The sequence below is a fragment of the Vulpes vulpes genome, chromosome 1 (genome assembly GCF_048418805.1).
Source record: "Vulpes vulpes isolate BD-2025 chromosome 1, VulVul3, whole genome shotgun sequence".
NCBI classification, from domain to species: Eukaryota; Metazoa; Chordata; class Mammalia; order Carnivora; family Canidae; genus Vulpes; species Vulpes vulpes.
Window position 1 is genome coordinate 105,557,385 of NC_132780.1, and position 17,804 is coordinate 105,575,188.

Genomic DNA, 17,804 nt, shown 5'->3' on the forward strand with positions numbered 1-17,804 from the left:
TCTGTTTTTGCAGAACAGAAATAAATAGCCATGGTGATTTTTAGAAAGAAAGGATGTATATTATTTAGAAAGCTTATGCAGATGGCAGGCAAGGTCCTTATAGTTGTTGAAAGCATCTATGTGTAGTCTCCCACACAGATACTGCAAACACAGATACCATAGAGCCTGTGTATATAATATATGAATCTAGTAACGGTGGGTACTAGTCATATACATGCCTTGTGTGAGTGGTGAAGTACCCAAAGAGCAAGGACAGCTTCTCTGCAGTTCCATCTGTTTTGCTGCTGTGCAGAAATGTAGACACAGTGTGGCCAGATCTATAGGGTTTTTTTTCCTACGAGAAACATCAGAAGTCTTAATCTTCAATCTTTAAGTGTAATTTATGTCTTTAGATTTCAAAACATCAGCATCCGGCTGAAAACTTTAAAATATTTTGTGGGCTAAGTAACATTTGTCTGTAGCCCAGATGCAGCCAGGATGCTGCCAGTCTATATCTCTGGTCTCCACCATCATGTACCACAAGAAATCCCAAACTTTTCCTAGCGAAAGACTGTATTTGATTTACTTAAAGCCAGGGAGTTACTAATTTGAAAAAATTTATATATGAAACATCATTAATGGAAATCTTTTATTTGCCTGGGCCTCACCTTCCATATCTATCCCCCATAGTCCTCACTCCTCATACTCTTTAATGTCTGACACCTCAGGAGGCCCCATTCTGGTATATCACAGCTACTCTTCTTTGCTACAGTCCCAGCCTTCTGGCTTGCCTGCCCTGTCCCTACATGTCTAGTGCAATAGCCAGTGGGTGGAACTTTGGATGGTTGACCTGTACATGACAGGTCTTGGTGTTCAGCCAAGAAGTGGTTGTAGGTTTGTGATGTACTGTTCTGGTTAGAGAGAAGACAGATTTAGTAACCAGTGAGACTTTTGATGGACTTTTATTTTTTATTTATCATAAAGACTTTATTTATATGAGAGAGAGAGAAAGAATGAATGAGTATGGGGAGGGGCAGAGGGAGAGAGACAAGCAGACTCTCTATTGAGCAAGGAGCCTTTTTGCTAGACTCGATTCCAGGACCTTGAGATTATTACCCAAGCCAAAGTCAGATGCTTAACTGATTGAGCCACCCAGGCTTCACTTGATGGATTTTTAGAGGTAGAGAAAGGAACCGTGAATCAATAGGAGCAGAATAGCCTGGTTTGAGAAGACTGTCTCAGAGCAGGTATATAGTTGGAAAGAAAAGAGAAGAGCAATTGCTTACATAATATCAAAGACACACAGTTTAGGAGAACTTCACTGCAGTCTACTCTTGTGACCAGCAGGCTGGATTCAAAGACCCTAAACCATGGGCTTACATCCCTCCCTCTCTCCCTCCCTGTCTTCCTCTCTTCCTTCCTTTCTTCCTCCTTTTTAACTTTTTTGTTTTCAGATAATTTAAACCTAAATATGAGTTACAGAAATAGTACAAGGTTCCTGCATGGCCTACACCCTTCCCCTTACATAACCACCTAATACTTTCAAAACTATGATTTTAACATCACGACACTGTAGAGTTTATTTGGATTTCATCAGTTTAACCACTAATGTCCTTTCTCTGTTCCAGAATCCAGTGTAGGATCCCACACTGCATTTAATCACTGTTTCCTTAGTCTTCCCTCTATGACATTATCTTCCATGACCTTTGCACTTTGAAGAGCACTGGTCAGATATTTTTAGAATGTTTCTAACTTTGGATTTGTCTAATGTTTTCTAATGATTAGCATGAGATTACACATTTTTGGAAGAATAGCACAGAAATGATGCCGTATCCTTTTAAGGGAGTACGTGATGTTAGTAGTATTGTTAATGATGTTAACTTAGATCACTTGGTTCATGTGGTGTCCATCAGGGCTCTCTTCTCTTTATGTTTTTTTTTTTTTTTAAGATTTTATTTATTTATTCATGACAGACACACACACACAGAGAGAGAGAGAGAGAGAGAGAGAGAGGCAGAGACACAGGCAGAGGGAGAAGCAGTCTCCATACAGGGAGCCCGATGTGGGACTCAATCCCAGGTCTCCAGGATCACACCCAGGCCGAAGGTGGCGCTAAACCGCTGGGCCACCGGGGCTACCCTCTTCTCTTTATGTTGACTCTGTATTCTGGGGAGATACTTTGAGACTGTGGTGGGCTGAATAATGCCCCCCCCCGCCAAGATACCCAGATCTTAATCCCTCAAATTTATGAATGTTGCTGTGTATGGATGGCAGAGGAAACTTTGCATGTATGTTAAATTAATAGTTATAGAGATGGGGAGAGATTATCTGGATATACTGAGTGGGCCCTAAACACAACCACTAGTGTCCTCTTAAGAGGGAGGCAGAAGGAGATTTCATATAGAAGCAGAAGGCAGTGTCACAGTGGAAGCAGAGAGAGACTTGAAGATGTCATGCTGCTGGCTTAACAGATGGAGAGAGGGACCATGAGCCAGAGAATACTGCTCTAGGAGAGGCAAGGAGACACATTGTTCCCTAGCTCCTCCAGAGAGAGCATGGCCTTGCTGATACCTAGGTTTTGGCCCAGTGATACTAAATTTGGACTTCTGTCTTCCAAAATGGTTAAGAGAATAAATTTGTATTGTTTTAAGCCACCAGATATGTGGCAATTTGTTACAGTAGCCACAGGAAGCTACTCTCCAGATGTTTCTGTCTTACATTAGGATGTAAATATCCTGTTCCTGCTTATACTTTCACCCACTAATCTTTGCATTCATTAGGAGATCTTTCCAGCAGCAATTATTTCTCTGGTATGTAATTCTGATTCTTTCTTTCTTTCTTTCTTTCTTTCTTTCTTTTTTTCTTTTTTTCTTTTCTTTCTTTCTCTTTTTCTTTTTTCCTTTTCTTTCTTTCCTTTTCTTTTTTCTTTTCTTTTCTTTTCTTTTCTTTTCTTTTCTTTTCTTTTCTTTTCTTTTCTTTTCTTTCTTTTCTTTTTTCTTTCATTTTCATGAGAGACACACAGAGAGAGAGGCAGAGACACAGGCAGAGGGAGAAGCAGGCTCTGCATGGGGAGCCTGATGTGGGACTCAATCCCCGATCCTGGAATCATGCCTTGAGCCCAGGCAGATTCTGAATCACTGAGCCACCCAGGCGTCTTGTAATTCTGATTTTTTAATCACTCATTCCTAACACACTTATTAATTGGAATTTTTCTGTAAGAAAGTGTTGTCCCTTCTTTCCTATTTGTTTATGTCAGTATAGACTCGTGATCATTTCAGTTATTACCTAATTCAATTGTTATTTTGTTGCTCTAATTGCTCCAGTTTTGGCAATTGGGAACTTTTTCAGTTTGGCTCCTATACCCTTTGACATCCTGTCATTCCGCCCCCCCCTCGCCCGCCCCATAAGCATTTCCTTACTTTCTGGCACCAAAAGATGTTTCAGGCCCATCTTATGTTTTCTTTGCCCTGGCCTTGGAAGGTTCTTTCGACTTGTGTTATTTTGATTATGAATCCTTTATTTTGAAGGGTTTCCTCCCCCTTCTCTTTTTTTTTTTGTGTGTTAGTTTTAACTGATTTTCCTATAAGTTAAAATTATTCTAAGATGCATGTTTAATCTGCTGAATTGTTTGAATCCCCGCGCATGGGTATAATTGCAGTTGGAAGCAAAGAATCATTGGGACAAGCATCTGGTTTCTGATAGGCTTTCTCAGTGTCAGAATTGCTGTTGACTTTTTCTTAGTACATGTAACTGTGGTCCCTAGACCATCATAGCCTAACAAAGCCTTGATGGGTTCTGACCTCATCAGCAACTAAACTAGAGCTCATATTTTTGGGCGAGCTTACTGAGAGTCTGGATGAAACTAGATTTAATAGCAAGTAGAATAAACAGTAACATCTTTGTAGCCCTTTGCTATATTCTTTACTTTTTGAGGTGTATCTTATACACAATAGAACACATGGATTGTAAATGTATAGTACAATGGAATTTTACATTTCTGTCTTTGTAGCTGTGGTAGGTGAATTCTAAGATGACTCCCAGTGACCCATGCCTTTATATAATTTTTTTTCCCTCTTGAGTGTGAGAAGGACCTAAGATATGATGGGATCACTCCCAAGTTTTGATTATGTAACAAAGTTGATGTTTAAAAAAGATACTCTCCTGGGTAGACCTGACCTAATTGGATAAGCCCTCAACAGGGACCAGGTTCTTCTTGAAGAGCTTCAAAGCATGTGAAGTCTTCCAAGTAAAGGAGATTCTTTGTTGCTGGCTTTAAAGGTGGAGGAAGCCATTTGGCAAAAAAATATAGACAGGTTCTAGGAACTGAAGGCTGACAATCCTCCTGGGACCGGAGCCCCACATCGAGGAAGGAGTCTGCTTCTCCCTCTGTCCCTCTCCGCCAACTTGTGCTTTCTTTCTCTCTCACTCACTTTCTCTCTCTCTCTCAAATAAATAAACTTTTAAAAGAAAAATAAAAGGAAGTAGAGCTTTTGGGAGGTGATTAGTTAGGTCTTGTGGTTGGAGCTCTCATGGGTGTGATTAGTATCCTTATAAAAGAACTTCCAGAAAAATCCCTTGTCCTTCTACCAAACAAGAAGGTGCCATTCTGAACAGGAAGAAAACTCTCATCAGAACACAGCCATGCTTGATGTCTTCACTTGACATGTCTTGATTTGAATGTCTTATAATTCTGTCATCTTGATCTCAGCATTCCAGCCTCTAGAACTGTAGGAAATAAATCTGTGTTGTTTATAGACCAAAAAACAACAAAAACAAACAACCACCCACCAAGGAAACATGATCTTATAACCACAAGGAAGTGAATTTGGCCAACCACTTGAATAAGCTTGGAAGCAGACTTTCCTTGTCTTCAGAAAGGAATACAGCCCTGCTGACAACCTGATTTCAACCTGTGAGACTCTGAGCAGAGAACCTTGCTGTGCCATGCCCTGGACTCTTGACAGACTCTGTGATAATAAATGTCCCTTGTTTTTAAACTACTAAGTTTGTGGTCAGTGGTCACACAGCAACGGAAAACTAATAAAGTGTAACTGCCGCCCACATAAAGATATAGAACGTTTAGAACATATAGAATATTTCCAGCATTCCAGTGTTGCCGTTTATATTAAAAACTATTAATACTACTCTAGCATTGAACTTTCATAACAAACCTTCAAAATAACTAGTCATTTACCTGTTTTGTAGATAATGAAACCAAGTTCCAGAGACTCAGTCATCGTTTTGATATCTGCTCTGTGCCTGATGCTAGACCAGACTCTGAGAATGCAGGGGATGAATAAGATATGAGTTTAAGTGATTCCTGAGGTTTCATGTTGGATAGGTGGAGTCAGACATTAACCAGAGCCTCTCAGTCAAGTTCACCCCATTTTCTGCTACCTCTTTACATGCTTGGGAGGTGTGAAAGATACCTTGATGTTTAAGTTTGTCTGCAATAGTGACATTTATCAACTCTCTACTACTTAGTACATCCAAACGATGGCGTGAATGATAAAATAGTGTTTGATGCTGCTTGGTGAAAACCAAACTAGTAGTGCCTTTTTGGATGAGACGTCGTTCTGATGTTGATGTAATAGCATAACAAATTAGACAAAGCTGTTTTAAAGACAACTACTTTCCCGTTGTTGGAAAAAATACGGAGTACATAATACATTTTACTTGGTTAACTTAGAAAATCAAAGGGCTCATATCCTACATATAAAATCCAACTAACTGATATCATTTGGGGGTACGAAGCCCACTCCCAGATCTCTTACCAGTAATGAAATGATGTATGCCTTTGTAAACAGTACTCCCTTTACCACTAAGTGTCTCTACAACTCTCTGAGAAACTTTGGCAAGTCACTCTGTGACATTCTTCACCTTTTTAAAAAGAGATTTGGACTAGCCATTGCCTGAGGTCCCTTTCAACATTCTTTGAATCTATAGGTATTTCTACCTATACCAATATTTAGTTTTCCTCCGTAAAATGCACTTACTAGATTGGGAATTAAAAGAAATGCTGACTTTTGAAATAACCTCAGCCTGCTTATTATTAGTCTTATTAAAATAGGAAATGTATTTGTCTTAGCTGACCATAAGAGGGCAATGTAGGTACATGCATTTCACTTTAAAACTACTCTTATCTAGTGCTGCACGTGTACAGAATTAATGTCAGGTTCAGTAATTGATTTGCTTTACTTGACTTAACTCTGGTAGTAAATATAATTAACATTTGAATAGAAGTGGTAATTGTTTCCTGTGTGATACATACTTTTCTTTATAACATGTATTTGACACAGAATAGCCAAGTCTCCTGAATTAACCATGATAAAAACTGTAACTTCAAAATCACTTTTAATTCCCAATCTAGTAAATGTTTTCTTTGGGTCCCAGGTATCTGCTCTAGAGCTCTCAGCCTGTGTAACCTTGAGATGCTGATGTAATGAGGGAGCTTTGGGTAAGATATGGCAACATAGTAAAGCCACACTTGGTAACATGTGGAGAAATTGTTTTTGAATAGGCCAGATAAATATTTACCCCTCCACCCTAATTTTTTCTTTGATAATCACGTTTTCCAAGTAAAGTTGTTAGTTTTCTTTCTTTTTTCCAAGTAAAGTTTTTAAAAAATGCTATTGAGGGATCCCTGGGTGGCGCAGCGGTTGGGCGCCTGCCTTTGGCCCAGGGCGCGATCCTGGAGACCCGGGATCGAATCCCACGTCGGGCTCCCGGTGCATGGAGCCTGCTTCTCCCTCTGCCTGTGCCTCTGCCTCTCTCTCTCTCTCTCTCTCTCTCTCTCTGTGACTATCATAAATAAATAAAAATTAAAAAAAAAAAAAAAGAGGGATCCCTGGGTGGCGCAGTGGTTTGGCGCTTGCCTTTGGCCCAGGGCGCGATCCTGGAGACCCGGGATCGAATCCCACGTCGGGCTCCCAGTGCATGGAGCCTGCTTCTCCCTCTGCCTGTGTCTCTGCCTCTCTCTCGCTCTGTGTGTGACTATCATAAATAAATAAAAATTAAAAAAAAAAAAAGCAGAAGTTAACTTAAATATAACATAAATTCGTGAGTTTTCTAAATGTTCTTTACTGTCATGATCGTTTGTCCTGGAACTGTTAATCATAGGATATACCATGATTTTTGGAAAAAAAAAAAAAAAAAAAAAAAAAAGATAAAAAATGCTATTGACTTTTCTACTTAGGCCCTGAGCCTTCAAAGAATTAGCAGATGGCTAAGTTAAGAAATGAAACATGCACTGTCAAATAGAGCATCTTCTTTGTAGAGAATAAAATCAAAGTAATTTTGAGTAATATGAATAATATCAAGATGATAAGCTGAAAATAGTCACAAATACAGGACTCTTAAATTGCTGAGTCATGTAAACATTTGGATTTCGAATTGTGGATTAACCGAGAAGACTATAGAATTACTGGATTATGATCAAAGTTTGACCCTTGGGGCATATAAGGAGTGATGTAAAATAATTGGTGGTTTTTGAAGAATGTAGATTTGAATAAGTGTTGGAAATGAGTAAGTGTACCCCTTCAGGAAAAAAGCCGAAAAGAAAATCTACATTTACAACCATCTATTTTTGAGAGGTGATGTAGTACAGTGGTTAGGGCATGGGCTTTGGGGATCACCTGCTTAGGTCAGGTCTTAGCTTTGCTACTTACTAGCTCTGGGTCCAGGTCAAGTTGCTTAACTGTTCTGAAAGGTAGAGGTAACAATAGGATCTACCTTAAAGGGTTATCATGAGCATCAAATGAGATAATACGTTTAATTGCAAAGTAAACTCACAAGAAATATTAGTCATCCCTGTCTGTTTATTTTGAAGCATGTAAAGTGTGTTGTTTCTACAGAAGCATTTTCCAAGGGAGGTGTTAGGGCAGAAGGATGTTGACTCTCCCTCTGAAACGTGTCCTGGTGCTTGTGTACTCATGGTTGTAGCCTAGCTAAATCCTGTTCATTGTGCAGAAAGACCTTCTAAATCTTTTGCATTGTGGGGAATAATTCTTGAGAGTGGGTTTATTTGGTTTGTTCTCTGTGTTAAGCGGTGGTCTTCTGAATTCATATTTGATTATCAGGACCTGTAGGTTAAAACTTCCCTTTTAATAGGCTGAGCAGCAGCGGACTGATTTTATTATACATATGTAAAATATGAACTAAGATATTACTTACCTCATAAGCCTTTGTATGAAAACTTACTCTGGGATAAAACTGGACAATTCTTTTTTTTTTTTTTTTAAAGATTTTATTTATTTATTCATGATAGAGAGAGAGAGAGAGAGAGGCAGAGACACAGGCAGAGGGAGAAGCAGGCTCCATGCACCGGGAGCCTGATGTGGGATTCGATCCCGGGTCTCCAGGATCGCGCCCTGGGCCAAAGGCAGGCGCCAAACCGCTGCGCCACCCAGGGATCCCTGGACAATTCTTTTATCTACACATTTCCGTGGTATTTGCTTGCTTTTATTTTTGGCTTTGATAAAAAAATACGTATAATCAGAGGAGAATGCTCAAAGTCCTCTTTTCCCCCTCTGTCCACCAGTACCCTCACACACGTTTCAGATCTTCCTATTGTTGTGCAAAGGAGAACCATTTATAGCAAGGGGAAAATTTGGGATTTCTTTGAAGTGTGATGGAAGGAAATGTGACCCATATACCAGCAAACTAATAAATATAGGGGCATAATTTTGTTTCGTGGAGCATTTTTCATTTATGGTTTGTTGGAGGACACTTTCAGAATGTTTTACTTTTTCCCCTTTCTTTTCAGAAACGAAGAATTCAGAACTATCTCAAGGCTCAGGAATTTTTCCTTCTGGGTATTATTATAAAGATCAATGGAGGCCCAGAAAGTTTAAGATGCGCCAGTTTAATGACCCTGACAACATTACAGAATGCTTACAAAGAAAAGTGGTGTATTTATTTGGTGACTCAACAATCAGGCAGTGGTTTGAATACCTTACTGCCTTTGTTCCAGGTTGGTACTTTGCATTCTATTTTATAACTCTTTTCCACATGCACAAAATCAGCTTTCTTCACTCCAGTTCCTGAAGAAGGGCATCAGGTGAGGAAGTAGTTATATCTCTGTGGGACTAAAGAGGTATCCTAACCCTGGAGAGATGTGTGATGGTTTCCGATCCACAGTGGGGTTGATGTATTGGATGGAAGTGCTGGGTTCTTGTTGAAGTTTCCTACCACTGATTAGCTATGCAATCTTGGACACATTATTTACTTCTTGGGTCTTCATTTCTCCATGTGTGCAATGAGGCAGCTGGACAGTATCACCTTACAGCAGTCTTTTACTTCTGCTATCTGGGCTCTAAAATAGAGGTGGACATATTGGAAATCAATTCTCTCCTAGTTCTGTTTGGTCAGACTCCAAGTTTGTAATAGATTTAACTGGAAGGAAGCAGCCAAACTGTGTTCCATTTTAATTCATCTATTCACCAAAGCCTTCCCAGTGTCATCTGTTGGGCATTCCATTGGTATGATTCTGAGATGAGCTGGCTCCTATGGAGGGAGTCTTGGTAAGTCCCAGCATTCTTAGCTTCCTGATTTCACTCCTGAGCTCTGGGGGTGCTATCCGGACTTGGAATAAAGCCCCACTCACTGGAGGGCCATCCTTTATTCAAGGCCTTTTTCTCTTTGTGGAAGATGTATGGACAAGGTGAGGAGGGATGAATCTCAGTAACCTTCCTAAAGACCCAGCTTATAGTGTAGAGAGCTGAAAAATAATTCTGTGGGAACTATTTTTGAGGGCTGTGTATGGGCAGGACTTTCCATAAAGCACATTCCCATAGTTTATTGTGAGTTTTCTTTTCCTCTTTTATTTTTTTACACCAATGTAGTTTCAGATTTGATTTTTAGAAGGAAAGGAAGAAGTAGATATGATCCCCAAAAGTAGAAAGTTAATTCCTGCTTCTGTTTTGCTTGATTTTCTGAAACAGACATAGCTGAGTGTAGTTGATAAAGCATAAGTTAAGAACTAGCAAAAGAGATATAATTTGTATGGCCTAATGCTAAACATGTTTTGATGTTTGGTGCTGACAAGGCCGGGCCCTCCATGAGTCTGTAGTTGTTTGTTTCTTAAGTTCTAATGATGTGGCTCATTATTTCCTTTCACAGCAGTGATCACATTGAGTGTCTTGACTGTTTTCCACCGTATCCTTTCCAGACAGATTTTCACCTGATAAAGCCTTGTGTCAGTGCTTGATCTTAATCAAAAGAAAAAAATGATAACTTGAGTTTATTCATTTTAAGTGGGGCCAAATGCTGAATAGTTATGAATTAGGTGGGAAAATCTAGAAGAGGAACCTGGGACTGCATGGAGAGAAGAGTGAAACTTTAGCCCTTAAGAAGACTGTAGGCCAATTACAGTGTGATGTGACTTCTTCAGAATGGACTGGAAACCTCTTGAGAGCAAGGACTGTGACTTACCAATCTGACCATTGTTGGCTCATGGCAATACGTGGCTGGTGCTGAATAGGTGCTTAGGAAGTGTTAATTGACTTGGGTTGCCAGAAGTTATTTAGTCCCTGCTCTGTAAAGCACTTGTAGGAACTTTTAAGGATATGAGACAGGCCCTATTTTCTTATGGGGCATATGTTAAGTGATGAATTGTATAGATAAGAGTTTTTTTAGAGTTAACAAAAGAGAAATAATCACTGATTCCTGGGACCTTCAGAAGATCTCAGGGGGACTAGACTTTGAAACACCAACTAGATAATGAGGAGGAAGGAGGGAGTTCTAACTTGTGCCGCTTTGTTATTCTTGTGACAGAGCGGCATTCTCTAAAACATTAATATGATTTTCCATCCCTAGGGTGAAATCAAAAGTCAAAAGATACAGGGTTGCTCTTTCATGTATTGCAAAAAGAAGTATTTGGTTACTATTACGTGTTCTTAAAAAAGCAGACGTTATAGCTCTGGTCTTGGAAGAAATAGTATTTGCCTATTAGAACAATCATGTGTAAATGCCACATTGAATTTTTTTTTTTTTTAAATATTCAGCAGTCAGTGCAAACAGGAAGATTTCTTGGCCTAATGGTAGAGGTCAACAGGTTATTTTACTTCTGAGGTATATGGGCATAGATATAGAATCTATCATTGATGGTTTAAATAATATGTTAGAATAAAGGTCCATTGAGGCCAGTGAAATAGGTATTTCCTTTATACTTGTACCTTTTTGTTATACTTTTATTTTTTAAAAAATTTCTTTTAAGCTACTAAGAATGATTATAATATATGTGTTTGGTTTGAACATTTTTATGCATTTGCATTTTCCTTGTTTCAGATTTAGTGGAGTTTAACTTGGGTAGTCCCAAGAATGTGGGTCCTTTCCTTGCGGTGGACCAGAAGCACAACATCCTGCTCAAATATCGCTGCCATGGTCCACCCATCCGTTTTACAACTGTCTTTAGCAGTGAGCTCCGTTATGTGGCAAATGAGCTGAATGGCATCGTGGGAGGGAAGAACACGGTGGTTGCCATAGCTATATGGTCTCATTTCAGCACCTTCCCCTTGGAAGTGTATATCCGGCGGCTTAGGAATATCCGTCGAGCAGTGGTCCAGCTCCTGGATCGAAGCCCTAAGACCGTGGTAGTCATCCGAACAGCTAATGCCCAAGAGCTGGGGCCTGAGGTGAGCCTTTTCAACAGTGACTGGTACAACTTTCAGCTGGACACTATCCTTCGGAAGATGTTCTCAGGGGTTGGAGTGTATCTTGTTGATGCCTGGGAGATGACCTTGGCTCATTATTTACCCCACAAGCTACATCCAGATGAAGTTATTGTGAAGAACCAGCTGGACATGTTCTTGTCCTTTGTGTGCCCCTTGGAGACCTAGCCTGCCCTGGAGGGGGACTGGAGGAATCACATGACCTGCATTACAGGAAGTTAATGGCTGGTCCCATGGAGAGATGGCTGCTATGGACATGTACAAAATTTCAAAAAGAACTGGACTTTATGTAAGACTTACAAGGAGCTTGGAAAATGCAGGTTGCACTTATATCTACCTATAGGATTTCTTCCAATCTTTACATAGCCATGGGAGAACCATTATGAACAACATCTACTCACTGTATTGCCCTGGTAACCAAAGATGCTAATGAGTGGGTTTGAATTAGCCTCTCCTGAGAGGGGAGATTACTATGCTAAAAACTGTGAAAAATGTTCTGAACTAAATGGTGGGTAGTGGAGTGTTTGCAGCTTATCTGGTCAAGGAGATTGAGCTTATCTGTATGAATAGCACAGTTGGTCCATCTTGAGTGGGATGAACTCCTGAGGCTTATGGTTGGTGGCTCCTGTAGCACGCTTAAAATTGCTGTGTCTCAGGAGTTTCTCTTGATGAATCACCTTTTCTGAAGTGCTCAAAAAGGCCAGTATCCTTGATTAGAATTTTCTTGTGAGAATATATTTACGACATCCTGCTTTTATCTAGAAGAGAAGCAAAAGGAAAAGCAGTACACAAAATTTGTGTGTTGAATTGATACCTGCCCTGGATGATTGTTACTTATTTCACCTACATTTTACATGATGAATACTTTAGAATAACCACTTTTGGAGCTGGAAGGGGGGAATCTATAAATGGAAATTTATTTTTGTGTTTTGAAGTTTGAGGGTTTTAAGAACTGACTGTTATGTAAACAATACTGATGTTTACGTACATCAATTTCAAGTGTTTCTTTTTTGGTTGTTATTTTGAATTGCATACCAACATTAGAAATTGAAATCTAAATCTAATTAGAAATTAAAGTTATATATTGAGATCTAGAACAGGTATTTATTAAGGTACACACATTCTCTCATGCTTGGAAATAAAAAAACTATTCCTACTGGCTATCTTAAAATAATTGAATGATCAATTTTACTTGACTATCTTTACCTTACTAATTTTAAATGAGTTTAGGTTAACTTGGGGCCATTTAGAAGTATAAGTACTCTTCTCTTTTTGAGCCACAAGGTTAACAGTCTAGTTTTAGTTTCCCCTAAATGGACAAATAAAGAGACTGGGAAGGTTTTAGAGATGAAGAGAGGCTCAGAGATATTGAGCATGAAAACATACAGTCTTAGGAGAGTGGGCCAAAGAATTTGGAGTTTTAACTTAGAACGGAGAGTGTAAGATCTTCCTTTCTTAGCTTTGGGCCATCTTCAGATGTATAAAATACATATAAGGGGTACAAGATTTTTTATTATTTTCTGAGTCTAAAGAGGAACAAGTAGTTAAAATATTAAGATAGCCTCATTTTAATGGTTTTTAAGCTTTAGTGTCTGAGAATCACCTAGAATACTTGATAAAAATATAGAATTAGGGGTCATGCCTCCACGAATTGTGGAATCAACCTTCATTACAAGTGTCCAGTGATTCTGATGCAATGGTAGTGTTCTCTACTTTGAGAAATACAACTAAGGGAAGAAGGAAGATAGAACTAAGAAAATAATAATGTTTGTCTTTTATTTCCGGGGCTTAATCCCTAATATTTAATTCTGATCACGATCTAATGTAGGTAATATTAGCTACATTTTATAGATGAGGAAATCAAGTTTGAATTTGAACCAAGGTATGTGAGAGTACATAGCCCTTTATAACTACAACTTGTTAGACTTTTGTAAAGAGAGATTTTCTTTTTCATGAAAGGACTTTCTGAGCATTTTCTCAAAGATTGCTAGAGGAGGCTGGGGCATCATCTTCTCAGGAGAATTTCAGTTTCCACTACCTTTCCAGGGCTTTGGACTGATGCTTCTTGTTTGTACAGATGATTTTTTGTGATCGTATCCAGTTGCTGTTACTTTTTGATGCAGTTACATAAGGCCCTAAAGATTTAATGACATAGTTTCTTGAAGTATTCTATTTCACTTTGTCCCTTTTCTAATTTGCCTTTTTTTTCTCCTTTCTCTTTCTTTTCTTTTCTTTTCTTTTCTTTTCTTTTCTTTTCTTTTCTTTTTTCTTTTCTTTTCTTTCTGAGAGAGAGAGAAGCATGTGAATCGGGGGAGGAGCAGAGAAAGGAAGAGAGACTCTTAACCAGGCTCCATGCCAAGTGCAGACCCTGATGTGGGGCTCAATCTCATGACCCTGAGATCATGACCTGAGCCAAAATCAAAAGTCAGATACTTATGCAGTGCTTAGGTGTCTCAGTTGCTTAACTGTCTGACTCTTTGTGGGATGGAGCCCAGCCTCAAGTTCCACACTCAGATAGGAGTCTGCTTGAGATTCTCTGTCCTCTCCCTCTGCCCATCTCCCCACTCGTGCACTCTCTAAACTTAATAAACATATCTTAAAAGAAAAAAGGAGTCAGATGCTTTAACTGACTCTGCCACCTAGGCATCCCTCTAACTTGTCTTTCTATTCTCTGGTGTGGAAGTTTTAAAAAAAAAATGCCTTTATTATTATTTTTTAAAGATTTATTTAGAGAGCATGAATAGGGGAGAGGGAGAAAGGGAATCTCAAGCAGACTGTGCTGAGTGTGGAGCCCAGCACAGGGCTTGATCTCACAACTGTGAGATCATGACTTGAGTGGAAATCAGGAGTCCCATGTTTAATCAGCTGAGTCACCCAGGCATCCCCCCAAAATGCCTTTAAGTGTAGAATTTTGAATATTACCTAAATCTTTCTCAGAACAATAAGATACAGTGTTTTAATTTCTTCTGAAAAGGTTATGTTAGGCCAGTATCACATAGTTTTGAATATTAGCATGCCAACCAAATAGTATACTTTGTTGTATATATTTTCCATTATAAATATAAAGGGCATTATTATTATTTTTTAAGATTTTATTATTATTTTTAATTTGAGAGAGAGAGAGAGAGAGAGAGAGAGAGAGAAAGCACAAGCAGAGGAAGGGACAGAGGGAGAGAGAAACAGAGTCCCTACTGAGCTTGGAGCCTGGGGTTAGACTCCCTCATGACATGAGCTGAAGGCAGATAGTTAACCCACTGAGCCACTCAGGTGCCCAAGGGCATCATTATTTTTAAAAACTGTAAAATCTAGACAAAGAAAATCTATGGATAGAATCCATAATTCTATCATCTGAATGTGGTAAGCATTAGCATCTTGATATGTTTTCTTCCAGGATTTTTAAAAAACTGAATAGCTATAATCACAGATAATATATAATTTGTTCTGTGGTTCTTTATTTAACATACATTTTTCAAGTTGGTCTTCATAACTGAATTAGAAAAGCCTGCCCACTAGCAGTTCAGTTAATGCTATTATTATTACTTAACTAAGTTGGTCATTACAGTTGGACATTTAGGTTTATAATAAAATATTGAGACAGTGGTTTATACACAATTTCATTGGGTTAAACCATGGATTTTTATTTGGGAATGACAGCATTACTTTCACTTAGTGGATCTCCTCATATTCTAGAGCTCTAATGATTGACTTGATGCTACTTATGAAAGGGAGAATCCATAGTAGTCTCCAGCCAACGAGAGGAAGTCAGGACGAAGATCGTACTGTTACACTGTTAAAGGTTTAAGGACCTTGTAGTGTTGAGCTCTGGATGCCTGGTCCTATTGGAGGATCAGACATTTCCGATCTCCTCATCAAGCTGGATTGTGGCACCCGGGGTCCTGCGGTGGGGGCGGGGGGGCGGGGCAGGAAGCAGGACAGGGATTACAAATGTCCCGAAAGGAAAAGGAGTCACAGTGAAACCAAATGTCACAGGCAAAATCCTTTAAATGTGCAATAGTTCACTCTTTCAACTGACCCGGCTGTACCTCCTGCCCCCCGGAACCGCGAAGCACCCCAGCTTCCTGGACAGCTCGATGGGTGGCCCGTTATCTGCCACGGCGGCGATGCTGCTTAGCGAGGGCCGCTCATGTGAAGAGCTGTGCTGCCCCAGGTGTCTGCCCCCCGCCCCGCACCTCCCCCTTTCCGGAAGCCCCCCGCCCCCGCCCCCGCCCCTGCAGAAAAAGCTCAATTAGCAGAGGAGGTGAATCCAGGGAGCAGGGGGCGGCGCTAGCGCCCGGGGTGGAGTCCTTGGGATTCGCGCAGGGGCATCCCCAAGGGGCAAGCTCCGGTCCTCGGCGGGATTCCAGGCCGGGTCTTGGAGCCGCCCCCGCCCCCCGCCCCCCGGGGGAATGTCCGGGACTCGGCTCGCTACCTTTCGGGCTCGGGAATTTCCAGCGAGCGGAGAAAAGTCCACAGACCTGGGGCCGGCCGCCGGGCCCGCGCCCCCCGCCCCGCCCCCCTCCCTCCGCCCTTCTCTCCGCACCCCCCGGCCGAGCGGCCCGCGTAGGGTCGGCAGGAGGTGGGGCCGAGCCGCCCCCGCCCCCGCCCCCGCCCCCGGCCGGGCCCCGGCCCCGGCGCCCACCCGCGCGCCGCGCTATAAAGGGCCGAGGCGCGGCGTCCTCCGCCTCCAGGCCGGACGCGGGGCGGGCGCAGGGCTGCGGGCCGCGGGCCCCGAGCAGCGCCGGGACGGAGCCGCCCCGAGGTCCCCGCGCGCCTGGGCTTCCCGCCGCCGGGACCGCGGGCAACGGCCGAGCGGCCGCCACGCGCTCCCCGCACGCGCAGGTATGTCTCCGTGACTTGCTGAGTGCGAAACGGCCTCCCCAGCGCCGCCCCCCCGGGTCCTGTCCTCTGAGGCCCTTCCTGACACGTGGTCACCGGACCTGCTTGGGGCCGCGCGGCGGGAGCCGCGTGACTCGGGGCAGTTGGGCCTGTGCGGGCCGGGAGGGGCCGGGAGGGGCCGAGGGGCCGGGGCCGAGGTGCCGCCGCTCCCGGGCTCGCCGCGGGCGTGCGGGGGGGGGGCGCAGGTGCCGTCCCCACTCCCGGGACGCCCTCCCCGAGCCCGTCCGCGCCCCGTGCAGTCAGACACAAGCACTGCGAGGCGATGCCACGAACGCGGGAAGCCCTAGAGTGTGATGACTTGGCCGGACCCCCAGATCCGCGGCAGTCTGCTCAAGTATTCGGAGGAGCTTCGTGACTCGCGGGTGGGGTGGAGTCGACACGGTCTCCGCAGGGATGTGTAGACCGGCCGTCAAGGGGTGGGTGTGGCCCAGAGAGGATGACATTCCCTCCGTGCGCTCACTTTGAGCACTTGGTGCCTGTGGATGTCCCCACTGGAAATCTGCCATCTAAAGAAATACATTGTCTGGGTAGGTGACATACGTTTTCCTTAGATAGGAGGTGGTTTAGGCAGCAACAGGAGAGAAACATTTGCAAGGTTTTCTTTAAAATTTACTTTTTTTCTTGGAGTTCAGTGTGCCAACATGGAGCATAACACCCAGTGCTCATCCCATCGAGTGCCCCCTCAGTGCCCGTCACCCAGTCACCCCCACCCCCCAGACACCCACAAGGTTTATCCACTGCCCTCAGTAATCTCTGAGGAGTGCATCCATCAACCAAACAGATCATCTGCACATGAACATCATCCTGAAGTCTTTTTATTTGGAGTCAGAATACAACGTAGGATCTCCAGTTGGCTTACGCTCAAGTCACAGTGGGGCAGGGTACAGGGAAGAGCCCTGGGACCACAGGACTGTCAGTCCGGGATGAGGAGCATAAGAAATCAGTGTCCCTTCCGCCCCCCCCCCCCCCCCCCATGGAGCTGGCGACCAGGGTCAGCATAATTTAGTTGCCCAGACGCAGACTTTTCCTTCCTGACGAAAGGAGGCAAACCTTTCTCATTCTACTTTGCCCTGAAGGAAGTCCTGCTCTCAGGAAACAAAAGAAACTCTGAAGTTAGGGAGCCCTGGAGAGCACTAATGAGGGGGAAGATTTTCTGATTGACCTACAATGAATGGCTCCTGAGAAAACCATTTCCCTTTGGCTTGTACCAGACTGATCTGATGGCTTCTTGATCCCCCCCGCCCCCCAGGTTAACGGGAA

The 17,804-nt window shown here is 42.3% G+C and overlaps 1 protein-coding gene across 10 annotated transcripts in view; it reads left to right on the forward strand.

Annotated features, from left to right (window-relative positions):
• NXPE3 (neurexophilin and PC-esterase domain family member 3) overlaps positions 1 to 12,819 on the forward strand; it is a 48,948-nt gene extending 36,129 nt beyond the window's left edge. For all 10 annotated transcript variants that reach the window (XM_072722200.1, XM_072722256.1, XM_072722261.1 and 7 more), the window contains 2 exons: positions 8,744 to 8,950; positions 11,266 to 12,819. In XM_072722200.1, the coding sequence (XP_072578301.1) occupies positions 8,744 to 8,950; positions 11,266 to 11,816 (758 nt within the window). In that variant the 3' untranslated portion in view covers positions 11,817 to 12,819. The remainder of the gene's footprint in view (positions 1 to 8,743; positions 8,951 to 11,265) is intronic.
• Positions 12,820 to 17,804: the final 4,985 nt, after the last annotated feature.